General features: G+C 37.9%; 2 protein-coding genes across 3 annotated transcripts; one reads left to right on the top strand and one right to left on the bottom strand.

Moving 5' to 3' along the window:
- On the top strand, window positions 1–4,115 carry LOC100852514 (uncharacterized). The gene has a single exon (XM_010654330.3). It carries the CDS (start codon window positions 881–883, stop codon window positions 3,695–3,697), a length of 2,817 nt encoding a protein of 938 aa, XP_010652632.1. The 5' UTR covers window positions 1–880; the 3' UTR covers window positions 3,698–4,115.
- Window positions 4,116–5,467: 1,352 nt separating this feature from the next.
- Window positions 5,468–14,733, bottom strand: LOC100263895 (uncharacterized). Of its 2 annotated transcripts, none has more exons than XM_059738422.1 (11): window positions 14,310–14,733; window positions 13,915–14,093; window positions 13,211–13,433; window positions 12,974–13,115; window positions 12,682–12,882; window positions 12,225–12,356; window positions 10,715–10,843; window positions 9,232–9,650; window positions 8,870–9,086; window positions 8,375–8,565; window positions 5,468–6,074 (listed from the first exon to the last, which is right to left on the bottom strand). In XM_059738422.1, the coding sequence occupies exons 1-11, from the start codon at window positions 14,672–14,674 to the stop codon at window positions 5,897–5,899; spliced, it is 2,376 nt and encodes a 791-aa protein (XP_059594405.1). In that variant the 5' UTR covers window positions 14,675–14,733; the 3' UTR covers window positions 5,468–5,896. The 2 variants fall into 2 exon arrangements, with proteins under 2 accessions (XP_059594405.1, XP_059594406.1); XM_059738423.1 differs by having other exon boundaries at window positions 13,915–14,113; window positions 14,310–14,731.
- Window positions 14,734–15,431: the final 698 nt, after the last annotated feature.

Below are 15,431 nucleotides of genomic sequence, written 5' to 3'. Positions count from 1 at the left end.
AGTCAATGTCCTTTCCCACTGTTTGTTTTGGGGAAGGGTAGTGGGGAATACATTTGTGAATCTTGGGTCAATGTGTGACAGAGAAGAATAGAGGATAGTTGAAATCAGTAGGGGTATGTTTGGATTGACCCTTGAATAATGTATTAATGAGCATTTGATGTGGAGGGTTTGCTTTTAATTGTTCAGCGGCCAGGGAAGGAGAGAGAAACTGGAGAGAAAGGGAGGGGGGGTGTCTGATGTTTCATGGGGACACTGGTGAAAATTAAGAGCTTCTTCGTTTTCTCTCTTTCGGTTCTCTGAAGCCCTTTTGCTGCTACATTTTGTTTTTGGGGGTCTTTTGTGGGGTTTCTGATTTCTTTTTGGGATCTGGGTTTTGGGTTCTAGGGTTTGAGTCTTTGGGTTCTGTTCTTTCTCTTGGGGTTTTCTTCCAATTTGTCCTGGCTTGTGTACTCGTGAAAACGGGGTTGACAGTTTCACCAATGTTTTGAGTTCTGAATTGTAAAGTTTTATGAATTTTTAGGGTTTTTTTTTTTCCTTTTATATGAACTGTTGAAATTGGTCATCTGGGTCACTGGATTTCACTGATTGAAGCCCAAGATTTGTGGGTTTTTCTTATTCTTTTCTTACATTTCCGGGTTCCCTTTTATCTGTTTTCATCTAAATTGAACCCTCAATTTTGTGGGGTTTCTACAAATCTAAAGCTAGGAGTTTTCCTTTTTTTTTTCTTTTGCTTTATTCTAATCCAACAAAGATTAGGGTTTGAAACTGAACCAACTTTGTGGGTTTGTTGGATGGGCTTAATTCTTTTGTTCTAGAAAAACTTGGGCTAGTCTTCCTTTCTGGGTTCTTTTTCTCAGTTTGATTGTAGAGAGAAGCTTTGATGCATCTCTCACTATGGAAACCTATATCCCACTGTGCTTCTCTGATCATGGACAAAAAGAGCAGAAGAAAAGATGGGTCTGATTCAACAGTGGAGAGCAAGCGAAACCCATCAATTCTCCGAAAACTGCAAGAGAACAAGCTCAGGGAAGCTCTTGAGGAGGCATCTGAAGATGGGTCACTTGTTAAATCTCAAGACATGGATCCCGAGTCACCTGCCAATCAAGATGAGGGCTTGGGGCGATCGAGATCACTTGCTAGACTCCACAACCAGCGCGAATTCCTTAGAGCTACAGCCCTGGCGGCAGAGCGAACTTTCGAGTCTGAGGAGTCCATTCCTGACCTCCATGAAGCTTTCACCAAGTTTCTCACAATGTACCCGAAGTACCAATCCTCAGAGAAGATAGATCATCTGAGGGCTGATGAGTATGGGCACCTGGCTCCAAAGGTATGCCTCGATTATTGTGGATTCGGGCTATTTTCTTATATTCAGACTATGCATTATTGGGAGTCTTCTACATTTAACTTGTCTGAGATAACTGCAAATTTGAGCAATCATGCTTTGTATGGAGGTGCCGAAAAAGGCACTATGGAACATGATATAAAGACTAGGATAATGGATTATCTGAACATCCCTGAGAATGAGTATGGCCTCGTTTTTACTGTTAGTAGAGGGTCTGCGTTTAAATTGCTGGCTGAATCATACCCTTTTCATACAAACAAAAGGTTGTTAACGATGTTTGATCATGAGAGCCAGTCTGTAAGTTGGATGGCTCAAGCTGCCAAAGAGAAAGGTGCAAAAGTTCACAGTGCATGGTTTAAATGGCCAACCCTCAAACTTTGTTCCACTGATCTTAGAAAGCGAATTTCACACAAGAAGAAGAGGAAGAAGGATTCTGCAGCTGGTCTTTTTGTATTTCCAGTTCAGTCCAGAGTTACTGGTGCTAAGTACTCATACCAATGGATGGCACTTGCACAGCAGAACAATTGGCATGTTTTACTTGATGCTGGGTCATTGGGTCCCAAGGACATGGATTCACTTGGCTTGTCCTTATTCCGGCCAGATTTCATCATCACATCTTTTTACAGGGTATTTGGGTATGACCCAACTGGTTTCGGATGCCTGCTCATTAAGAAATCTGTGATGGGAAACCTTCACAATCAACCCGGGTCTGCTGGGTCTGGAATGGTGAAAATAACCCCTGTTTTTCCACAATATCTGAGTGATTCTATGGATGGTTTTGATGGATTGGGAGGAATGGAAGATGATGAAGTCGGTGGAAATGGTGAGTTGACCTCTGAAACTCGCAAGGAGTCACCTTTACCTCCTGCCTTTTCTGGTGTGTATACTTCTGCTCAGGTGAGGGATGTATTTGAGACAGAGTTGGATCAGGATAACAGCTCTGACAGAGATGGAGCGAGCACGATACTTGAAGAAACTGAGAGTATTTCAGTTGGGGAAGTGATGAAGAGCCCAGTTTTCAGTGAAGATGAATCATCAGACAACTCATTCTGGATTGATTTGGGGCACAGTCCATTGGGGTCTGACAATGCAGGCCAGGTGAACAAACAGAAGTTGGCTTCTCCCCTACCACCCTTTTGGTTTTCTGGCAAAAAGAACCACAAGTGGCTCTCTCCAAAACCATCAAAGATATCTAGCAGTCCAATATACGATGACAGGGAGATAAAACTAGGGCCAAAGGAAGACCACCATGTGCTATCATTTGACGCTGCTGTTCTATCAGTTTCACAGGAACTGGACCATGTTAAGGGGATACCTGAAGAAGAACAATTTTCAGAAGCAAACCCTACATCAAGAATTAATGGAAAGGATTCGGATCATCAGCATATTCAGGAGATTCAGGAGGAACCTGAAACTAAGCCTACTCGGTCTATGTTGAATTGCACTGTAAATGGATCCAGTCTCAACAAGCCAGCTTCCCTCCCCCAATTTTGTGGCCCAATGAATGGCTCAATCTCTGAAATTTTCCCAGAGACAAAGGAGAGTGCTATAAGAAGAGAAACAGAAGGCGAGTTTAGGTTATTGGGAAGGAGAGAAGGGAATAGATTTGCTGGTGGTAGATTTTTTGGTTTGGAAGAGAATGAACACTCAAGCAGAGGGAGGCGGGTGTCCTTTAGCATGGAAGATAACCGGAAAGAGCGTCTCAGCCATACTCTGGAGCAAGGAGAAATATCTGTAACCAGCTTGGATGAAGAGTATTCCAGTGATGGAGATTATGATGATGGTCAAGAGTGGGATAGGAGGGAGCCGGAGATAATATGTCAGCATATTAATCATGTGAACTTATTGGGTCTTAGCAAAACCACCTGCCGATTGCGCTTTTTGATCAATTGGCTTGTGACCTCATTACTTCAACTAAGGTTACCTGGCACAGAAGGAGGTGAAGCAGTACCTCTTGTTCACATCTACGGGCCAAAAATTAAGTATGAACGAGGTGCAGCTGTGGCTTTCAACTTGAGAGACAGAAACAGGGGCCTAATCAATCCGGAAGTTGTTCAGAAGTTGGCTGAGAAAGAAGGTATCTCCCTTGGCATTGGTTTCCTTAGTCATATTCGAATTTTAGATAGCCCAAGGCAGCAGAATCTCGAAGACACCACCCTATGCAGGCCAATGGAAAATGGGCGGCATGATGGCAAAAATGGGTTCATCCGAGTTGAAGTTGTCACAGCCTCTCTCGGCTTTCTGACCAACTTTGAGGATGTCTATAAGTTGTGGGCTTTTGTGGCAAAATTTCTTAACCCAGCCTTCATCCAGGAGGGCGGGCTTCCAGCTGTTGCAGAAGACTTGGAGACATAAAATTGGAAACATCTAGAGATGCTTCTCTCAGTTTGAAGAAGGATTCTTTTGGAGATGGAAAATTAATCGAGGATGCAAATTGGGGAGTCTCAGAGTAGAGAGCAATGGAAAGGATGGTAAGCTACTATTTCCATGTGGCTCACTTTCTTTTGCTCTTCCTCTAGGCTCTTCTTGCTAGTGGGTGAATTTTGACTATTCATGTTTTCAATTGCTTGGTTGTTTTTACCTTTTCTTTTTTTATTTCCTCTTCCCCTTTTTACCTTCTGGGTCCTTGTAGAGTTGGGTTTAGAAATTTGTACCATCTCAGGTAGTCAATGTAACCGAAGCAGAATTATATGGGCACAGCCTTATCACATTACAATCTGCTTTGCTCTGTAATCTCCCGCTGCTGTATAAAATTCCAGCCTATCTTACCTGATTCAGGTCGTTATACAATGGCATGGTCACTGCCAAAATGTCTGAGTTGAGGCCTTTATTTATACCGTTATATAGGTTAGTGTCTAATGTTCAAGTTTGAAATGATCTTGATGTTCAATGTGTTATATTGTTTTTGTACTAAGTTGACATTGAATTTATCAACCTTTATGACAAGTGCAAGCATTTATCAGGTCTAAAATAATAAATTAATTATATTCAAAGTTACCTCCATCTCAATACACATCATTATCCTGGCGAGAACATTTCAGATGTAAAGAGAACTTCGGAAAATGGAGGCTCACAAGGGCCTATTTTTCTACCTTTTATGAAGATTAATTTATTTTCTGTTTAAAGAAATGGAACTTGATGAACAGAAGTGAAAATTGAGAGTTAAGAGTTGATATTAGACAGAAAGCTGATTGGGATAAGGTGCAAGGAGATGACTTTTACTAATAATAATCAAAACAGATCGTTCCTTTCTGGCACGCGCATCAGCGTACCTCTAGCAAGGATTAATCCTCATATTCTGGACACTTAAAAATATTTAATGAAGCTGATAAAATTTCAACTAGCCCAGCCCAGGTAAGTCTCGACTTGAATACATCTTGGCTGCGTCAGCTGCCTCATCCATTGATCAAATAAAACAAAAAAGAAAAAGAAAAAGAAATGATCTCATGTCGACGGAAACTAGATGGTCCTTACATTATGCAGGGGCAGGAAGTCATAGAAACCCAATTCAATTGTTTAAGAGTCTCTCTTCTTTCTCATGTTAATTATTGCTATTGGGCCATACCCAATGAGTTTTGCTTGCCATGGAGATGTTGGAGAACTGAATCATTATCCTCATCTTTCTTTTGGTTTCCATGGATTCTAAGCTTGAGTGGGTCTTTTTTATAAAGTTGATAAAGAGTATGGGCAGTGATGTCCATTACCTTTCCTCCTTTTGGGACCTGATGATGATCAATAAACAAAACTAGAAACCAATCCTGCACATCATCATTATTAAAACACTTTGGACACATTTCACATGAGAATTCCTTTTATTCTCCAAGAGACAGCCTAAAATAAAGTGGAGAATGGTTCTATGTTCGACAAACCGTTTTAAGATCTTTTATGGGGAAGTTGTCTTCTGAAAGAAACTTTAACCATATGGGATTCTTTTTTATCCTTTGCTGGACCGCTTTACTCGGTGGTTGGTGATGTCGATCCGTTGACAATCTTCGGCTGGTTGTATGTAGGCAGCCTACTAAAGTAAAATAATTGATTTCCAAGATTTTGTCTGTCGTTATCATCACTATTGGTGGATATAGTTAAATAAGAATCGAGCAAAATGGATCGCGGGACACCTTAATCTAAATACAAAACAATAAGGACACTTGGCCCAACCTTTCTTTTTCTCTTTATATAAAGGCAATAGGCAATGCTGATATACAGAGACAACTAACAGATGAATTGAATAATAAAAAATAAGGCACAACCATAAACAAAGGTCTGATTCATGAACCTATTATCTAAGCCTCTCTCTCTTGAAACAGCAAGCTACTACAGCAATATAAACCACTTAACGCGGCCAGATCATCAATCCCTGATGATGTAGATTCCTAATTTGGATAACACTCTGCCCAAATGGAACTGGGTAATTTAAAATTAATCATCCTTTTAGCTCATGACAATTCAAATTTTGTACATTGATCCCGAGAGATGCATCTTACCCACCACAAGCTTTTTAATATTGTAAGATCCACAGCTTCAATGATAGCATGGGGCTTGGTAAAAGCAAATCTAGGATCCAATCACTTTTAGAAGAAAAGCAGCCTCTAGTGCTGCCTCCTTGGATTGCAGATATCTGTTTTCTTCCACTATATCTGTTGTTAAATTAAGCAATACTGGACGCTTTGGGTCATAAACAGCACATTCCCGCACGCGTGCAGCCCATTTTGCAGCTTCCCAGACTCCAAATCTGAAAACATCATATAGAAAAATGGTAAACACCTCTTACACCTTTTTGCTTGGTTAACAATACTCACTATGGAGTACAAAGTGGTGAATACAAAAATTAAACTACACAAATTGTTCTATGACTTCACGTGTATAAGGCTACAACCTTCATGAAGTTCTTGGGAAGATGGCAGTTGCGGAGTAAAGGAAATAGTTTTGTGGGGTGGGAGAGCCAGGGGTGGGTTGAGGTTGTGAGTGGAGGGTAATTGCCCCTGTAAAAACCTTGGCTTCGTGAACCACTGTATGCCCATTTGGAGGACAGGGAGGGCCGGAGGGAAAGGGGGAGAGACAGGGATAAGAATACAATACAATTCAATGTGGATGAATTTGACAGTAGAATTCAATCATTATCCCATCATCCACTTGTTATGAACAAGATAAGTAAATCCAGAGAGTAAGCCACACTTTGAACATAGAGCAACCAGAAAGATGAAAACCGATGCTAATTTCCTTAGCAAATTTATCCATAAAAAAAAACAAATATAAAAGAGCAAACTTAATTGCTGATGCACTGGAAGTTCCATAAATGGACTTGCCTATTAAAGAAACTGTTGCACCAATGGAATTGGGAGAAAAATCTAAAAATTTAACTGCAAGCAATGATACCATTGATGATATCAGAACATCAAGGTTTCCAAACATTATGGATCTAGTTTGATCAGCTTTTAGAACCCAAATTTTCAGTAACAGTATACAAAGTACAAGCAATATCCACGGTCTAAAATAATGTCATGGAGCAGAATTTATTGGATATTAAGGACATGACACCTCTGGGCTGGGATTAATAGTTGAAGAGATTTTTGTATCTTGTAAATATTCAAAATTGATTCTCACAATCCATTCTGCATGGGAAACCTTATCCCTTTCTTTAGGTAAGAAACCCCCATGCATCCAATGAATGGAAATGCTAAAACAAGTTTACATTGGTTAATACATTCTATACAGAACATACAGGCAGTTTAATATTTAAGTCTAAGTAAACAGCCAGCACTGTAGTTCAAATTCATGCATTCAAAGAGAATCCTTCCTTTGGTTTGGTAACATAGCACAATCACCAGCATGAAACTTTCCTTAGAAGCTTATAATTTGGTCGGGTATCCAGAATGTAGACTGTCCTCTCAAGGCATGTCTCCTTACTATAAATGAATTCTCCAATCAGACACCAAAATGAACTGTAATCTGGTGGCTAACCAGGAGGAGCACATTCAACACAAGGCCTGGACCAATCAACATATGCTATAAGGAGTCCACAGTATCAAGGAAAAGCGAATGAATGCTAATAGTAAAACACCAACTCCATGGATGATCCCTTTGATGGTTTCAAACTAGGCTCGATCCAAAACTCAGCCTTAATCTCAAGTAATTGGAATTGGCTTCATAAATACCTCTTTGCAATTGGCTCTATCTAGGACCACACCAATCTCAGAATTAGGCTCTATACCATAAATAGTTTCAGCTACCTTTGTGCTCTCCTCCTTACAACCAAAAATGTAAATCCTCATTTTTTAACTACAAATAGGGGTAGGCCCACCATGTCAAACTAAGTAACAGATGACACACATGTCTATACTCCGGTAAAAAAGAATAGTAACATGAAGATCTAATATACATGACCTCTGGATATGAAGAGCCAAACTAAGACACAAAACAAAATGTGAAAAGAGCTTTCAGAAACCAAGTGACTATAAATTTAGCATTTCAATCCACATAGTAAACAGTCAATTGTGTATAAGACAATTCAAAGAAAACAGGTTATAGAATCAAAGTTACTACTCCGATTATCACAAGCTAACATTTCTGAGTTATGTTTCATATTGAATTTCTGATGAACAAGCCCATAAGGAAAATATCAATTTGGCCCAAGAAGAAATTTCCAAATCCAACATAATATGTTGTTCTGAGTCTTTTAACTAACATTATCAAACCTGACCATCTATGTGAAATGAGAATTTTAAGGAGAAAAAATTATTTAATTTTAAAATTTTTGCCATCAACACCTATAATGGGCAGTGAAAGAAATTCTTCAGTAAATCTATGATAGCATTCAACTGCACTTTGTTGAAGATTTTTCACAATCAGAAGGGAGTAGAACAGTATAAGGAACAGTTAAAAACTCTTTTCATCTTCTTAGCCTTCACCGCTCCCCCATCCTTCAGCCTCCATGCTTTTCACACTTAGCAAGCAATTTTTTGTCTCACTATTATCCCACAAGCTAAAATTCAGAAATTTTAAGGAAATCTGGGAAAAAAGTCGTAAAATTACCGTGTATTGAAAGAAGATGATACCAAGACAGCAGGATAAAGAGCATTCTTTTGAATATTGTCATACGGAGAATATTTTCTTATTGCCTGAAAGTCTTCAATGTCCCCTGGGTACCCAAACTCTTCATAGTCAGCAGGAGCAAGTGGTAAAATGGGGTAGAGAAGAGTATTGGTTGGATCCAAAAATGGAACCTGCAAATGACACAAAATACTTTATCATTCACATTAGAATAGGAGCAAAATTAGAGCTGAAACTGAAATAAAACTTTATGTCCCCCAAGCATATGACTTGACAAAGCATCTTTAGAGCCATATATATTTCCAAAATCATGAATTTTCATAGCATTGAATCCTTTTAATAATTAAAAAAGTAGAATAAGGAGATTTGGCAGAAGATTGTTCTACCCCAGTCTCAGATGACCAGAGAAAGATGAAAGACTATGCACCAAGACCAAATGAGACAAACCATAAACCAGGTTCATAGTGCCAAGTATACCTTCAAAAGGGCAGCACGAAATAAATCTGGGCAAGAATTAATTGCAGAAGCAACCAAAAGCCCCCCAGCACTATATCCCCAAGCAGCAAGCTTGTTCTCCTGTACAATCTCCTTGTCAATTAGAAATTTGGCACAGGAGATAAAATCTTCAATGGAATTATGTTTTTTTGTCCTCCTGCCATCATGATGCCACTTTTTACCCCCACCACCTCCACCTCTAAGAAAGAGCACTTAACCCATCATAATTAAGCGATAAGCAGTGAAATGATGTTTAAAAATATAATATAAATTTGAGTTATCTGAAGCAAATGAGAACAATTTCATGATCAAGAATCTGAACTAGCATTTGCTGAGAAACATACCTGACATCAGCATAAGCAACAACCCAACCACGATCAAGAAGGCTTTTCAATTCACCACGCCACCTTTTGTCAAGTAACTCACCATAAGCTCCATGGCCATGAAGTATTCCAGGACTGTGATTCTCTTTCTTGTTTTTGCGTGAGTATACAATGGTCAAAGGAACCAAAACTCCATCATGAGAAGAGACATCATAGTTTTCACAAGCATAGAACTCAGAAAGGTCATTCCAGAGGAGATCATCTTTGACATTGACTTCATCTGTGGATCCAGATCTTTTGGAAATTGAAGCATTTGCAAGGCTACTAGCAGAAGAGGTTGTTCCATACAGAATTCGTGTTCTTTCATGAAGCATATTTTTCTGTTGAATGATATTCCACATTCCAGTTGACAAGTCATAATCAACCACAGCATCAGGCATCTGAAAAATGTTGGAAAACCGTCTTTGATTGGAGATGCCACATCTTCGAACAACAAAAAGAAAAAAGGAAGAGAAATAAAAGTGACCAGTACATACAACTCAAAAAACTGTAAACAACATCACATTATTACCATCTTCAATTAAGGAGAATATGCCTCTTATTAACACCAACATTGTTATCATGCAACATAAATGTGCATGCTATGCTTGCTAAAACAAATCTCAAACTTTTCTTGAATCTAGCCTCAAGAAAAGTAAAGACAGTTCAAAGTCTACAATAATAAGTCATAAGTATTAGTTTGTGTAACTATTTTGGAAGAAACAGGTCCATGAAGCATGGATTTGTAAACTATGTGCTCGATATCACAGATAACAGATATAGTTATTTAAAAGGAATTTCAAGGCAACTTGGTACAATTGGTGGCACAGACACAAGAAGTTTAAAGAAACTTCATGGGAACTTAATAGAATTGATTTCAAGTTCCAACAGCTCAACAATTTAAGTAAAAGGTGATCCAATGGATCTATGAACACATCATTTAAGTACTTTAGAATGGACCTCACACCTGTGCTAGAAACTTCCTTATTTTAATTCAGCAAAAGGGACCATCATGTTCAGATTGTGTGGGGTCTTGTTGAGAGTGAGGTTGGTTTTTTGTGACTTCTCTATTGAGGCCTTTCCTTTAGGTTCCCTATGTACACGTCCTGTGTGCTTTGGTGTACTACTTTTTTGTTTTAAATTATTGTTATTAATTTATACATACCTTTCTTTAACTATCAAACTGGAAAAAAAAAAAAAATCCATCATGCTCAGGTTGTATTACAGCCATGATAGAGTAATAAAGATCCTTAATTGCACTCAATAATATATGATTTTTTTATTTTTTATTTTTAATTCAGAATCAGTATATATTTATAACAGACAATACCAAATGAATTGGAATGGTCCATGCAAACAATTTATTAGCCACTGATGCCAACTATGTGTTTAATGGGCATACACTGCTTAAAAGAGAATGTTGAAACAATCTTCAGATGGAAGAACCCATGAATGATCCACATACCACAGGTGATGAAACAGTAAAGCGTATGATCGAGGAGTAGTAGTCATAATTTGGTCCAGGTGAGATTTGGGAAACATATTTTGGAAGAGGTAGGAAATGTGGGTTAAGCTCTTTTAGGTAAACTGCTCCCTGCCACATCAAAGGAATAATATAAGATTAGACAACTCAAAACATGTGCAATCATATTCATATAAAAAAAAAAATTGCTGTCAATGTACAATGAACATGAATCCAAGAATTATTTATGTAAGCCATACAATCTCCAAAATATTAAAAAAAATGTTTCCATCTAATAAGCCCATCATTAAAGATGTATGTATTCTATGATAGAAGCTTTTCTTGGTTGTTTCTCAGCCTTGGCTTGGGTAACGAAGACACTAAGATGCTTACGTAATCTCCTTTCATTCAGTACAATTCAAACTGAATGGCATCAAACAGAAAATTTGGAATTAATTGACAATATTGTCTATTATTTCCAAAATGGAAGGCAGATGCAGAGCCAATATGACAAAATAAAGTAGGAAAAAGAACCTAAAAATCTTACTCATGAAGAAAATATAAAGATAATAGGAAAGTGGGGCAAACGAGTGGACAATGGCAAGAGAAACAATAACTGAGACATGCATATATGATAATAGGCAACAAACACTCCATTACATATCAAAATCAACATGACCATTTTGATTGCAGAAATCTCTCATTAGAGTGAAATATGGAAATAGATATTTCATTATGTGCTTTCCATGTTGGGAAGTTACACCAACATTTTCCCTGTGGTTTCCCAAATGTTGCCCCAATTTCTATGATCTTGACCATTTTCAACAAAGTCCTAGGAGTTTCCATGGTTGTATATGACATGCTTCCCCATAATTTGAAATTAGTATAGGAAAGGAAACAGATAAAAAAAAAATCCCACCAAAAATATAAAGAAATAAAAGGAAATAAACTAAAACAATCAGTTGCTCTTAATATGATGATAACTTTGAATCTCAATAGAAAATATAATATATTTAATAACATAGAGACATTATCCCCATTATAATTTTTTTTTTTTTTTAAAGTTCACTTAGGAATCAAATTCCAAGGGATATATGATAAAAATGAATTCTTATTGAGATGCTTTACATGGCTGGTCAGCAAAAGTCACTCACTTTTCAAGAAACAAAAAACGGTTCATGTCTATGGCGTTTTTGCTTGTGATATGGTGCAGTCATCAATGTCTGCTCCCGAGTCTTTAATTTTAAAGGATAGTTGTAATTGGATCTCATATTCTTGAAAGCCAATAACTTTTTCACTTCTCGGATGCTAGGATGGGTAATACCAACAACTTGGAGGATAACAACACAAAATAAATATGAAAACAGGAATACAAAAAATATATCATCTAAAATGGCACAATTTTGAGGACACAAATGATGAGCTTGTGAACTGAATGAAATCTCAAAATCTACCGAGAATACTGAACTGCCTATACGCATAAGCACAACCACAAAAGCACAAGGTGTCTTACCTTCCCTCTAGGCAAAGGAAGAGCAACTGAACAAATTCTAAACTTTCGACCTTCCCTCACAATAAATACCATGTGTGTATCGTTAAAATCAACATCCTCGATGATCAAGTCTGGGTCATCAATAAATACACTCTGCAGTGGGTGAAGGGAGAAAAAAATAACTAGATGGAACAACATATTAAGAGAGAGCAAGAGAAAATTGTATAGAAACAAGAACATATAAGCCAATTGCTTAGAGAAGTTAGAAAAACATTGACAATAAAATGTGTAAAAAAGATTGAATGGAGGAATCAATAAAAGAAAATAGAAAGCAGACAATAGCCAAAATGTTCAAGTATCAAGTCCTCACGCAGAAGTAATAATGACCCAAGACAGCTAAGAATAAATATTTAAATTCTTCATAAGAGAGACATAAATTAATTATGAAGCACAGAGCAGGTAACACTTAAATGCTAACCTCCCAATTTCTGGGGCTAGAAGATACTACCACGGGAGAACAAAGGAGATAATGATAATCAACAGGTTGGCCCTCTTTTGCAGCATCTGTAAACAAATAAAGGCATCCCTGATGGTGCTCAACTATGCAGTGGGCTTGTCCTCCACACTCCCATACTAATGTCATGCCAGACAAAGGATCAGCTGCATTTATGAGGAAGACCTAAAGAATTGTCACAAATATAATACAGCCCCACTAGAATAGATGTAGACAGTTTGCAAATATCAACTAGAAAATGCTTGCAAATTAATACCTTTGAGGTTGTAATCGAGAACTTATTTACTGTCACAAACCGAAAGTCCTTGGTATGTCTTATGTTAACATAAACATTATCATCTGATTCTTCTAAAAGCTTAACATCTTCTTCATCTGATCCAAGCATGCTGCAGTATATCCTAAGATGAAAGAGCGAGAATCAACTTCATTTATTTATGCTGAATGGGAAAAATAGTGAAATACGCATAACACTCCAAATCTACAAATTACTTACCGATATGGTCTCCTATTATTGTTTGTCACAGTATAAAGCAATGCCTTTCCATCCTTCACCCATGCCAAGTTTGAAACCCGATCAGCTTGAGGCTTACTTAATATTGAACCAGAATTCAAATCCCTAACAGATAACCTAAAGTAGTCGTTGTCCTTATCATACATAGTGTAGGCGATAAACCTATGGTCTGGTGATATCTCTGATAGTTCCTCATAGGCATACCCTGTAAATTGGAATAGAAGTCAGTAATAGTCAAAGCAAAATAATATTCATCCTCTGTCTGGTCGCAGAGAAAAAGGATAAAGGAAAAGGAAAAGAAGAAAAACTAAACCCTTCACATTATACTAGGACATGATCCATAATGGAAAGAAAATGGAAGTTTTTTCAGAGGGAGTTACGGGCTTGCTAGATTTCTCACCAAAAGTGGTAGAATTCAGATGAAACCCATTTTTTCCTTGGGACAACTTAGCACTCAGTATATGATCCTCAGTTTTATTATGTGCATGCAGGTTTTCCATGTGATGGGAAATGAAAAATATCAGCCCGACACGAGGTTGTCTGATAACTTCGACAAGAAGAGGGTTCCAGGCAGTGTAAAGTTTCAGAACAGCAGAAAATTTGTAAAAATCGAACTTTTAATTTCCATGATTCTTCTCAGCACCCAAACAGCTGTCAAATTTAGAACTGAAATGAACTGGCATTACCTCCAAATCTCTCAGCTTCTTGATTGTAATCAATCAGCTTCTGCTCAATTCTCCTACCCGAGACAAAATCAAATCCAGCGGAAGGAGATTTATTCGAAATGAACTCTTCATTTAAGCTAGCCAATCTCCGACACAGCACTGGAAACTGCTTCCCTTCTTCCACCCGCCGATAGTACAACCTGCGGCGAGCAAGACCGACCTTGAAATAGTAAAAAAGGCCATTGAGATTCGAAAACAAAAGTAATAAGATTGCATTTATTTCTCAAGGAAGTCGATGAAAAACGGGAGAGATTAAAATCTCAATTTCATTTTTTTTCCTCAGTTTTCGCGACAACAATTGAGTTTCCTTTTTTTTTCTTTTTCTTTTTCTGAGAAGAAAAACGCGGTTGTGATACCATGGGCCGAACTTAATTGGAGGGGTGGAGAGCTCGGGGGTCATGCGGAAGGCCATTTCGGACTGGAGCTTGGACTGGAGACGTTCGGTATCTGACATAAACGCTTCGGTGTACTTCTCCTCTTGTTCCATGTAGACGTCCATGTGGCGCATCGCCACCTTGTCACTGAGGTTGGACATCCAGCTGTAGGGATCTTCCCAGGTTTCATCGTGGAATGTGAATGAAACTGGTTTTTTGGGAGGTTTCGGTGGTGTCGGAGGGGCAGGCGGGGTCGGTGCTTTGTAGTGGGCAAGACGGGGGAGAGAGATAGGGCTTGATAGATGGCGCAAAGGGCCGCAACGAGGAAGAAGAAGGTGGCGCATCATGGTTTCCCGAAGGAATGAGCCTTGCTCTGGAGCAAGCCTCTCTAGGTTATAACTTTTAAGCTGTCTGGCCGAGTAGCAGGCGACAATGCCATCATTATCTGGGTTTTGGGTTTGGGCTTTGGGCCTGGTTTGGGATGTTCTAGGCCCATGAGCGATCAATGGACCAAGGGCCCACTTAGCAGTGCTTTTAGTAAAAGCATACGGAAGTGTCTTACTTATGCGGCACTTCTATGAAAAATACTTTTGTGATCATTTGTAAAAGTGATTCTAATAGTATTTTTAATAATATGTCATATAAATATAAATATATTTTTAATACTAGTAAATTACTAAAAAATGCATTTATTACAAAAGGAAAAATTATAATAAACTAAAAACTTTTATTAGAAAAATATATAAACATTTATATTGTTAAAAAAAAAAAAACTTAAAATTTTATTTTTATGATTATGAAAATATAAATAATGTAGAGTACACAAAAAATTAAAAAATGATATCATTGAGCTTACAACATAATAAGCTTATAGTGATTTTTTATGAGATTATATAAAATCTCAAAATTATTTTATGGATATTAGTTATTTTGTTGTTGATGAATTTTTTTTTATAAAAAATAGAAGAGAATGAAAGGGAAAGAATGCAGATTATTTTGATCAAACCCTCTTGCAATTTCTCTCTAACTAGATGGTAATCGAGCTTTATATGTTTTGTCCTTTCGTGGTGTATTGGGTTGGAAGCTATTTCTGAAGCAGGTTTG

The sequence above is a fragment of the Vitis vinifera genome, chromosome 7, assembly GCF_030704535.1.
Source record: "Vitis vinifera cultivar Pinot Noir 40024 chromosome 7, ASM3070453v1".
Taxonomy (NCBI): domain Eukaryota; kingdom Viridiplantae; phylum Streptophyta; class Magnoliopsida; order Vitales; family Vitaceae; genus Vitis; species Vitis vinifera.
Note: the sequence above shows the minus strand (reverse complement) of the source record. Positions and strands in the feature narration are given on the sequence as shown.

Coding starts and splice junctions, on each gene's coding strand:
- LOC100852514 (XM_010654330.3), top strand. CDS start 881: ATGCATCTCTCACTATGGAAACCTATATCCCACTGTGCTTCTCTGATC.
- LOC100263895 (XM_059738422.1), bottom strand. CDS start 14,674: ATGATGCGCCACCTTCTTCTTCCTCGTTGCGGCCCTTTGCGCCATCTA. Junction 14,094..14,309: donor CCAATTAAGTTCGGCCCATG/GTATCACAACCG, acceptor TGCTCGCCGCAG/GTTGTACTATCGGCGGGTGG. Junction 6,075..8,374: donor TCATCTTCTTTCAATACACG/GTAATTTTACGA, acceptor TGATGTTTTCAG/ATTTGGAGTCTGGGAAGCTG.